Below are 11,986 nucleotides of genomic sequence, written 5' to 3' on the forward strand. Positions count from 1 at the left end.
GAGGTATCTATTTATAAAGGTCTAAAATCTTTCCGGGTTAGCCAAATATGAAAGACAATTACGTTTTTCTTTTAGAAAAAGTAAAATTAATTATGATATTATTTTATTTTCCTTCGATAGAAAATTAATCCTCAAATTTGGTAAGAAAATCAGGATAAAAATTCTAAAAGATCTCACCTTTTTTGCTTGATTTTCTTCACTTCATATGCATGATCTTCGTTCTTCACATAATATTCATTAATGCTGCTTGGTATGTTAAAAAATGGAGCCCTTTTGGGTTAAATATATATGAGTTCTTTCGGATTAAAAATATTGGAGCCCTTTGCAAGGTTAAAAGTGAGTTTTATTTTTAAAGATATAACAGTGAATTGTTAAAAATATGATTGTGTTATGAAACAATAAATAAAGAAGAAGAGTAGAGAGAGAAGAGAGGAGACTTCTTTTATTTCTTATTCTCTTGTATGTATGAGAGATTATAAGATTGATAATACAATGAACAAAACCCCTTTATTTATAGGGGAAAATACTCTTAGTTTCTAACTAAAAGTCAGATACTTCAAATCCTGATAGATATCAACTAGTCTTATTAGATCTTGATAGACATGAACTATAATGTAAATACATTTATAACACTCCCCTTTGAATGTCTAGATAGATAATGTGCCTCGTTAAAACCATACTAGAAAAAACCCAGTAGGAAAAAAAATCTAGTGACGGAAAAAGAGTACACATCTATAATAATATGCATATCAGTTGCCTCATTAAAAACCTTACAACGAAAACCTAGTGGGACAAAATATCGTAAGGGAAAAAGAGTACAGCGCATATTAAGAGTATAACACGTATTAACTCCTCCTATGAGAACATCCTTGAACCTTTGCATCCCGATATTGTGCACCATATTCTTAAAAGTTGTAATTGGAGAAGACATGGTGAATAAATCAGTCACATTTTCACTTGAACGAATCTATTACACGTTGATATCACCATTCTTTTATAGCTCATGTATGTAGAAAAACTTTGATGAAGTGTGTTTCGTTCTATCTCCTTTTATGAATCATCAATTAAGATGTGCTATGCATGATGCATTATCTCCGTATAAAATTGTGGGTAGATTGTCATATTTCACACTATATTTTTCTTGAATGAGATGTATCATGGACCTCAACCATACGTATTCTCGGCTTGCTTCATGAATAGCTATTATCTCTGCATGATTTGATGAAGTGGCTACAATAGACTGCTTTGTATATCTCCAAGATGTTGCATTACCACCACATATGAACACATAGCCTATTTGAGACCGAGCTTTATGTATGTCAGATAAGTACCCAAAATTAGCATGACTAATAAGATAGGAACTGCAAACTTGCTAACAAATTAACTAAAAAAAGGCTATATCAGGCCTTGTAGTATTTGCAAGATACATTAGTGCATCAATTGCACTAAGATACAATACTTCATAACCAAGGAGTTCCTCATTCTTTTCTTGAGGTCAAAATGGACCCTTATTCAATTTTGCATGTTTCTCATTTAAGAAAATACTCTATTGTTTTTAAAAGCTCTCCAAGAGTTTTAATGATACTCAAATCATCAAATCATATCTTATGAGGATAATAAAAAGTTTTCCAGAAACTTTATATTCTTTAGGCATTTTGAATCCTTTAGAGATTTTCATATGGATGTTTGTCAAGTAACAATATCCAATATGTCAAGTATGACATCTTCAAGTGTCTGGATTGCAAATCAAATAAGTTTACGCTTACCAAAATGCATCCTTTCAGGTCACTTGATAATATTTCTATGTCGGCATGCTTAAATTAATGTAGAATCCAGATCCTCATAATCTTTTATAATATTGCGCCAATATTGTATCAAAGATATCGTCGATGATTTCTTATTTTGTATTGATTCACAATGCGACATGACATTTTGAGATCTCATTACTTCATTATTTCCAGGTACCTAAACCTCTCATAAGGTTTCATGAAGTGTTATGTCATAGGCTCTTCAAGAGCACATTGCCTTCTTATCATGATTATTTTCTCCTTATCCTTTTCAAGGATTATTTTATTTAGAACCGATTGGTCTATCATGCTTCACGCATGCATAGAATTTATCCTTTAAGGACACAAAATAAGAGCACTTGCAGCTAAATATGAGATGCTTTCGACACTTGACTTGAATTATCTTTTGAATGAGGATCTGATGATAATTCCTAGCATATTTCATAGCTGTTATAATCTCCTCCTTATGTTAGGAAAACTAACATACATCCTCTATCTTCTTTGAGGAATCCATCTTTGTGCATCATGACATATTTATTAATCGTATACCGCACATCAAAACTATTAGATAAAATAGTTGGTTCCTGACCTTGAACCAATTGAGAGGGAAGAAATAATCATAATATATTGGTCTAATGCATACAAGTCCTATTGTATGCAATATATCATATTTCATACCAATACATGAAACTTGGTTCTCATTAATAATAGTTCAGCTATTTATGGAAGACATTCAATATTAAACCATCATCATAAAGATGAATTATCTTGATTACACAATCTAAAAATTATGCTCAATTTATATTGAACAAGTAACTTTATGAATGTCAAACGTAGGTTGACCATGAATGTACATGTGATCATCTTATTGATGCATCTTTTTAATATATCACATGATAGGCAAATGGGCCCTTCTTCACCTTTTATTCTTTTTAGATTTTGAGGGATCTAATTCCAAAATTAGCTGGTCCAACCAACTTATCATGAGAACAAGCAACATTAAAGTTCATGAAGAATTTTCTAATTCTTTAATATATGTTCAACACTCAGTATGCACATCTTCGGGATATCGTGATCGTTCATGTCAAATTATGAACTTTTAATCTAGTAAACTCCAAGTTTACCATGATATGTGTTTTTGCTTTAGTAAATTTTAGATTTATTATTATATGAATAAATTTCAGATTTACTACTTCAAAAGTAGATTTCAAAATAACTCATCTTAGCTATTCTGCCTCTTTCGAAGGTGAGTTGTCATACCATCACAATCAAGTACACATTTATATTAATAAGCTTCACTAAATATTATCATTTTCACCCCAGAGAATGGATCTGTGCTTATAATAATCAAAATTCTCATTCTCCAAGAATGGAATATAATCGTGTCTTAAGCCTATCAAATTATGATAGTTTATATATCTTATAACCTCTTTCATAATATTGCTACTTCAGGAGCAAATTGAGCCATACATATGATGTAGAAAATTTTTCTCCAGCATATCTTATAATCATAATAAGCGTGTGAAAATATTATCACTTTTAATGATTATTATCATATTGTATCTCCACGCTTATATTCATGCATTCAATCACTTGTCTTCTTTCAACAATGAAGTAAGTTATTAACTTTTAGATTTATGCTACCATATTCACTTCATGGAATAGAGCATATTAATGGAATAAGTTTCATGACCTTTTATTAAACACCCATTATTTTGCCTTAGCCATCACAATATCACCAATATGGTGTATTGAGATTCAAACTCAACATCTTATCTATATAAAGGCGTCTTAGGCATAAATCGATGAGACTTGAACCCAACATATTATCATCCTTTTGATAATATTGTTCTTGAGGGATAAATTTAAAATATAAATGGTTCCAAACCAATAATTTTTCCTCAAATCCAATAATAATTATATTAGTAGTAGCAAAGAAAAAGATAACATAAAGAATTATTAACCTTGCAATTACCTTTAGATTTATAATCTCACCTTGTTTGGTATAGTCTCGTGCTGATAACGTGTTATGAAACAATAAAGAAAGAAGAAAAGTAGAGAGAGAGGAGAGGAGACTTCTTTATTTCTCATTCTTTTGTATGTATGAGAGATTATAAGATTGATAATATAATGAACAAAACCACTTTATTTATAGGGAAAAATACTCTTAGTTTCTAACTAAAAGTCAGTACCTCAAATCCAGATAGATATAAACTATATCTTATTAGATCTTGATAGACATTTACTATAATGTAAATACATTTATAACAGATTGACAATTCTCTTCAGGTGTAGTTCTTTTTTTTGGACTTTTCTTTTAACAAAAAAATCTTCATTATCTCCAAGTTGGTTACGACTTTGATTTTGACATGTTTTCAATCTGAACTATCGGACTATTAAATCATAGGTTCTGATATCACTTGTTAGATTCGAAATAGAGAGGACGTAAATGTGGTGATAATTCAGATGACACAATATAAAATATTAAAAAAATAATATTTTTGACTTATATATTTTGGCCATTGTCTTATATATGAAACTAATTAAAAAAATTTATAATCTATTAGGAGAAAATCTCCCTTTAAACCAGACTCTTTTGAGGACTACGTTGTAGATACTATTGTGTTATAGTATGAGAAGAGAGGTATCTATTTATAGAGGTCCAAAACTTTTTTTCAAGAAAGAGATAGCCAAATATAAAAGAGAATTCTATTTTTCTTTTAGAAAAAGTAAAAGTAATTATGATAGTACTTTTATTTTCCTTCAATAGAAAATTAATTCTTAAATTTGATTAAAAAAAATAAGGAAAAAAATCATAACAGAAATCCCTCAATTTAGAGGAACAATTTGAAAGTTTAAATAGTTATTAGCGATGGAAATTGATTCTCTCTTTTTCCTAGTCAATTCACAGCGTACTATTAAAGTACCAACAATATTCTGCTATTGAAAAAATATGTTAAAGTTTCATTGCTATTAAAGAAAAAAATAAGAAATCAATACTAAAAAATGCCTCAAACCAACCTAAAAAATAATCTAAGTCATTTTTTTTAGTGCTAAAAAGTGAGAATGCAAGTTGATTGCTAGTGATCGATACCTTGCCAGGTTGGTTTTTGATTTTTTTAATTATTTATTTTGCGATATCCGATCTCTGGATGTTGATTCATACAAGAACTTTTTATTTTTTTTAAAAACAAATCTCACTAAAATATAAATTTAATGAGTATAAAGAGAAAATGCACTATTTCCATTCTAAACTATACACGAAATGGCTGAGACACACCCGAACTTTAGGAGGGTTCTATTACCTGAACTAATTAAAATCATATTTTTGGCAACCTTAGTACCTACGTGGCACATACGTGTGCCTACGTGGACCTTCAGTGTGTTGATTCACTGATGTGCCACGTATGTGCCATGTAGGACTAAGGTTGCCAAAAATATGATTTTAATTAGTCCGAGGTAATAAGACCCTCCTAAAGTTCGGATATGTCTCTGCAATTTCGTGTATAGTTCAGGATGAAAACAAAATATTTACTCGAGTATAAATAAAAAACAACATAATCTTTAACCAATAACTAAGAATGATCTGCTAGTATAAATGCATTCTTAGAAGGACCAATAATAAACAATGATCTACTAGTATAAATGCATTCTTAGAAGGACTAATAAAAAACTTAATTAGGGAACCCTTTTCTTTAGGTTTCTCATTTGGTGCCTGTTACCATTTTAAAGTCTGGACTAATTCAAAGTTGCGCCGCATAGGGCCAGTCCAGTGATCTCTATAAAGGATTTTTTTTTTTTTTTTTATCCATATTTAGGGCTAAAAATTAGGCCTGTACAATTTATACACATGCTCCATACTATAGTATGGTGCTTCCCTCATAATGCATAAGCAGTAGTTTTCAACTGTACTTTATAGTCATAAATGTACCTTATAAAATACACTCAATATTTATGTTCCGTGTCAAAAATACTGTGTTAAGTTGAATACATAGAACATACACTGTATCCGCCTCAGGCGTTTGCTACCCCTTTTACGGTAACGTTGGATTGCAAGAGTAAACAATTTATTAAGAGAATATATTCCAGGTTGATAGAGGACAGATTTTCAACTTGAATAGGACAAACTGACAGCATCACATTTTAAATCATTATGCATAAAATGCAATCACCAGAGTAGTTTACTAAATACCCAGCTTTCATCATACATCATGCACATAGATCTTTCATTATACAAAAAAAGGAAAAACAAAATATATAGTAGATGGAACTGAGACTGAATATTATGTCATCCTGTTATAATCGGATGGAGATCTCCTACCAAAACAATTGCAACTAGCAATTTATTAATAGCCAGGTCAAGTTGACATGAATAATTGAAAACTCTTTCGAACAAAATGCTTCTCGTATAAATAAGTCTATGGGAAGAGAAAATTATTGCAAGAACTGAGAAAATGGAAAGTCTGTACCAAATATATCCATTCTTTTTTGCGTTAATCATATTGTCAATTGGTGCATGGAGAGTGTTTAATTGGGTTTGGTTGAGACCAAAAAGGCTTGAAAAGTGCTTAAGGCGACAAGGTTTTAGAGGAAATCGCTACAGGATGTTTAATGGAGACAAGAAGGACATGTCCGAAATGATCAAAGAAGCTAGAAATTCCAAACCTATCAGCTTATCCGATGACATTCTTCCTAAAGTAGTACCACATATTTTTCAAACTGTCAAGAAATATGGTAGGGATTACAAATATTTCTTAATCTTATTACATTTCGTATGAGGTCACAGTGCAATCAATAAACATTTTATTCAAATACAACCACCACATCTCAACATTTCAACATTATTTTACTTATTTTGAAAAAGAAGGGTCACTGACCCTTTTTTTGGACCCAAATCCTGCCTTATGGGGGAATTCGGCAGAAGACATTGCCTGATGTGGAATTTGGGTGGAGTGGCATAAATGTTAAAACATTTTAATTAAAATACAAGATTAAGAGAAGAAAAAGAGAAATAAGATATCTTCTAATTCAATGCATTTTCTCCATGCATTTCGCTGAAGTTGTAGGTACTAGAAACATGATCTTATTAAAAATAGGCATAATGGATAAACACTCACTCAAACTTGGTTCAGCTAGCAAGGAAGCACTCCAACTTTGAGAGTGCACATCTGAACATCTCATTTTGTCTTGTAAATACTTCAACTCGTACCAATTGTGTCCCGTGGGCACTCAACACTGACGTGACACATAAATTTTGGAGGTGTCTAGATGATCATTTTGTTAGTTGAAGTGTTCAATTGATATAGTGAAAACAAACTAAGGTGTATACTCAAAAGTTAAAATGCGTACTTGACAACTGAAGGTAAGTTTGAGTGTCTATTCAAATGTAACAACTAAAAATTAAAGAGTTGAGAGTTACCTCCTCATACGAGTCTGATAAATGAAGTTGAAATTGCAGGTAAAAATGCCATATTTTGGCATGGGACAACTCCAGAGATTTACATTATGGATCCTCTTCTTATAAAGGAGATCTTTTCCAAGATCTATGATTTTCAAAAGCCTCATAATCCTGTAGCGAAATTGTTGGCACAAGGACTTGTCGGTGCAGAGGGGGTTCATTGGGCCAAAAACAGAAGGATTATGAATCCTGCTTTCCATCCAGATAAGTTGAAGGTGTTAGTTTGATAAAACAACTCTAAGACAACAAAGTTTAGGTTAAAATATTTATTTATTCCTTTTATGATGGTGGCACCCAAGGGTGTGGCCTAGTGGTCAATGAAGTGGATTGAGAATCTGAGGTCTCATGTTCAAATTCCCGCCGAGACAAAAAAACACTTGGTGATTTTTTTTCTCATCTATACTAGCTTTGGTGGACAGAATTACCTGATCTCTATTGTTGTTGGGAGGTGGTAGGTATCTCTTGGATTTAGTTGCAATAAATGAAAGCTGACCCGAACACCGTTGTTATAAAAAAAATGATGGTGACATACGGGTAAATTTGTGCATACCTTGGCTATATTCTACTGAATTACCGGGTAAATCCATCCACGTAGGCTTAGGCAAATGGAAAGAAATTAGTTAGTGTTTCGACAATTTGAACCTGAGACTTCATGATTTCCCTGATTTCGTAGATTTGTGAATAGTTATTGTATAACTAATAAGGACTATTTTTGAACTTCTGAAACAGAATATGCTGCCAGCATTTTACCTGGGCTGCAATGAGTTGGTGAACAAGTGGGATGAAGTCTTTTGCCAGAAAGATACCTGTGAACTGGATATATGGCCTTCTATTCAAAATATGAGCACCAATATTATTGCACGTACCGCATTTGGTGTTTCTTACCAACAAGGGAGAGACATATTTGAACTTCAAAAAGAACAAGCTTATCATCTTATGGAAATTGTACGTTCAGGACATATTCCAGGTTGGAGGTAACTTCACCATGCACTTTTTTGTGCTCTTCTATCCCAACTTACGTGGCACTTTTCGAATTTCAAGATATACCTTAATGTTTTCATGTTTCTTTCAAGTATTTTAATTGTCAAATATGTAATTTCTAGGACTCTTCATGTAGTTTAAAATTTATAAATTTTATTGTTAAAAACTTGAAGATTTCATGCCTACATTCACAATCAAACTTCAATTGTTTGACTCAGATAGAAGGAGTATTTTCTTAAATCAACATCTCTTCTGCTAATGTCTGTTGATGTTGACATTTCATTTGTTAATTGTTCCATATTTGATACGAGGAATTAGTTGTCGGCTCCTTATATGGTCCTGGATGATTTTTATGGGTGATTTTTATCTTATGCGTACGCAAATAAAGGATTTGACCTTTATCTGTTCGAAATTCTACCACATGCATTTGATTTACTGGTTCAACGCTATTATTTATACTTATTTGGTGGATAGTTTATCACCTATACAAGTTTGAGAAAAAATTTCACAGATAACCCCTTTTCAACCCTTGTAATTGAAAAATAGCCAGCACTATTACATCTACAGGATTTAGGCAAAAGTTACCAGGATCTAATGAACCCATAACTGTATTCTAGAACCAACTCGGACCACATGAACTAACTCTTGCGATTGAGTTTGACCTGAATTTTTGTATTTCTTGTTTACCCAATATTAGATACCAAATTTTAGTACCTTATGTTTTCTATTTTCTCGTTCAATGACTAGTATTTTTTACGGTAGGTTTCTACCAACTAAGAGAAACAGAAGGATGAAAGAAATTGAGAAGAAAATTCAAGCAACAATTAGAGGTATTATCGACGATAGATTGAAGGCAATGAAAACAAGGCATGCTAGTAATAATGATTTATTAGGTGCACTGTTAGAGTCCAGTTTCAAAAATGGACAACCTGGGAACAAGAATTCTGTAATGAACATCGGCGACATAGTCGAGGAGTGCAAGTTATTTTTTCTTGCTGGGCAGGAGAATACTTCTGTGACGATAGTATGGACAATGTTTCTATTAAGCATACATCAAGGTTGGCAAGCACGAGCTAGAGAAGAGGTTTTGCAAGCTTTTGGCCATGATGAACCAAATTTTGATGGACTAAATCATTTGAAAATTGTAAGTATTTTTTCAAATCAACGTTCAATAAGTTTTTCTATCCAAGAACTCATTTAGTGCTCGACTCAATTATGTCTAGGTCAACATGATTTTACACGAGGTTCTTAGGTTGTACCCACCAGTAACTTCAATTAGTCGGAAAATTTATAAAGAAACTAATTTAGGAGATATGAGTCTACCTGCTGGGGTGTTATTGTTGTTGCCCACAATCTTGCTACATCATGATCACGAACTATGGAGTGACGATGCAAGACAATTCAAGCCTGAGAGATTTAGTGAAGGAATTTCAGGAGCAACAAAAGGGAAAGTCTCATTTTTGCCGTTTGGTTGGGGACCCCGTATCTGCATTGGACAAAATTTTGCTTTGTTAGAAGCAAAATTGGCGATAGCTATGATCTTAAAACAGTTCTCCTTTGAGCTATCTACAGCTTATGTGCATGCTCCATACAAGATAGTGGCTCTTCAACCACAAGACGGTGTTCACCTAATTTTGCGCAAGCTATAGCTTATATTTATGTTACTAATGTTCTTACTTCCTAGGTGTTTCATTTGGACAATCTGGAGCTTACATGAAAACTCAAGTATTTGTGTAATAACTGATAAATTACAATGACTTAGCTAGCAGTGAGACGTGCATGGGATGGAAGTTTATGGATTAGTAGTCGACTTGTCTATGAAGTAATTGATGGTAAGATAAACGATAAGGACACCATTAGCCACTTGACATCCTTTAATTATGTGCTCGATCATATGAATCAAGACACCCAATATACTACTACAACAGACATTACCCATTTCTCCTGATCCCAACAACATTTGTAATATCATGCTTCAAATGCAAATCCGTAAGAATTCTAAGTTGCTGATTTCATTTTCTCAAAGAGACTCACCACCCTAAGAGTAGAGCATTGCGCTTACCACTATCATGATCCCTGTACCAAATAGAGCAGCCCAATCATCACATAAATGAACAGACAAGTCCAAAAGGAGATTCATGCACTAGCTCATTGAAGAAGCGCCAACTTCCACTCAGATATTCGAGTTAAGGACAATGAGAAATCCTCTCTACAGTCACTACGAAGGAATTAGTGCACAGATGAAATCCAGTAAAGAAATACCATTATTAGACATGTCAAAACTCTATGAAATCTGCATATAGCAGAGGAGGAGAAGAAGTAGAGAAGAGGATATTTTTTATTATGAAAAACTTACTGATTGTTCTTTTCAAGCTGGACTATATGTAGCACTAGATCAACTTGGACAGCTGTCAATTCAACTGAGTGCTAACTGATTATAAAGTCATGTTCTAGTGACAACTCATGTTTGTTACAACTGTTTTTCTCAACAACCATCTAACTAACTACTTCTCTTAACTAATTATCAATATTTCAATACTCCTCCTCAAGTTGGAGGGTGAAAAAATGTCTTGGATAACAAAAAATTATGTTGAGCTGTTCCTAGTCCTTTGGTCAACAAATCAGCCAGCTGAAACTTGGTGGATGCATGTAATGGATGTATAAGTCCTTCCTTAAGTTTTTTCCTTTATGAAATGGCAATCGATTTTGATATGCTTGGTGCATTCATGAAAGTTTGGGTTTGCAGCAATTTGCATAGCTGCCTTACCGTCACAATAGAGCTGAATAGGCATAGTTACAATAATGGACAAATCTTTCAATAAGCCTACCATCCAAATTACCGTAGTAACTACAGCTGCCATGCTGCGATACTTTGCCTCTGCTGAACTGTGCCTTACAGTATTTTGTTTCTTAGATTTCCAAGAAACCAATGAAGATCCTAACTGCAAGATGAATCCAGTCATTGACCTCCTTGTGTTGGGGCATGATGCCCAATCAGAATCACAATGTACCACCAAATCTTTTATGGGACTTCTCTTAAAAAAAGCTCCTAGTCCAGGTGAACCTTTCACATATCTTACAACTCGTAAAGCTGCCATCCAGTGTGATTGTTTTGGATGCTGCCTAAATTGGCTAAGCATCTAAACTGCAAAGCAAATGTCAAGCCTAGTAATCGTCAAGTAAATCAATTTTCCAATGAGCTTTTGATATCTATTTACGTCATCAAACAAAGGATCATAATTTTTTCCCGTATGTTCATCATGCTCAATAGTGTGAGCTTAATGTTAGCTTTCAAGGGTGTAAAGACTGGCTTAGCTCCTGCAAGTCCAACATCAGATATAAGTTCCAATGTGTACTTACTTTGATTCAACAAAATTCTATGTTGAGATCTCAATACTTCAATCCCTAAAAAGTATTTCAGATCCCCCAAGTCCTTGGATTTGAACTGACTATGCAGATACTCCTTTACATCAGTTATAAGTTTTGAATTGCTTCTTGTAAGCAAAATATCATCTACATAAATCAACAAAGCCACAATTTCATCACCACACTGTTTAGTGAATAGAGAATGATCGTGTAAGCTCTGCTTATAGCCTGCATTCAGTAGGGCAGTGGTTAACTTAATATTCCACTGTCTTGATGCTTGTTTGAGTCCATATAGTGACTTTAATAACTTACATACTCTAGTCTCCCCCTTGCTATATAATCCTTGAGGCAATGACATATAAACCTCCTCATAAAGATCTCCTTGTAGAAAAGC

The 11,986-nt window shown here is 33.1% G+C and overlaps 1 protein-coding gene and 1 long non-coding RNA gene across 2 annotated transcripts; one reads left to right on the forward strand and one right to left on the reverse strand.

The window, feature by feature from the left end:
• Positions 1-6,135: 6,135 nt before the first annotated feature.
• LOC107842340 (cytochrome P450 CYP72A219) lies at positions 6,136-9,983 on the forward strand. The gene is made up of 5 exons (XM_016686119.2): positions 6,136-6,521; positions 7,246-7,460; positions 7,975-8,219; positions 8,989-9,370; positions 9,450-9,983. The coding sequence occupies exons 1-5, from the start codon at positions 6,242-6,244 to the stop codon at positions 9,873-9,875; spliced, it is 1,548 nt and encodes a 515-aa protein (XP_016541605.1). The 5' UTR covers positions 6,136-6,241; the 3' UTR covers positions 9,876-9,983.
• Positions 6,632-11,432, reverse strand: LOC124887432. The gene is made up of 2 exons (XR_007045194.1): positions 10,289-11,432; positions 6,632-9,712 (listed from the first exon to the last, which is right to left on the reverse strand). It is a non-coding gene; the product is annotated as an uncharacterized LOC124887432 (long non-coding RNA).
• Between the last annotated feature and the right edge of the window lie 554 nt (positions 11,433-11,986).

Source organism: Capsicum annuum, chromosome 9 (genome assembly GCF_002878395.1).
Source record: "Capsicum annuum cultivar UCD-10X-F1 chromosome 9, UCD10Xv1.1, whole genome shotgun sequence".
NCBI classification, from domain to species: Eukaryota; Viridiplantae; Streptophyta; class Magnoliopsida; order Solanales; family Solanaceae; genus Capsicum; species Capsicum annuum.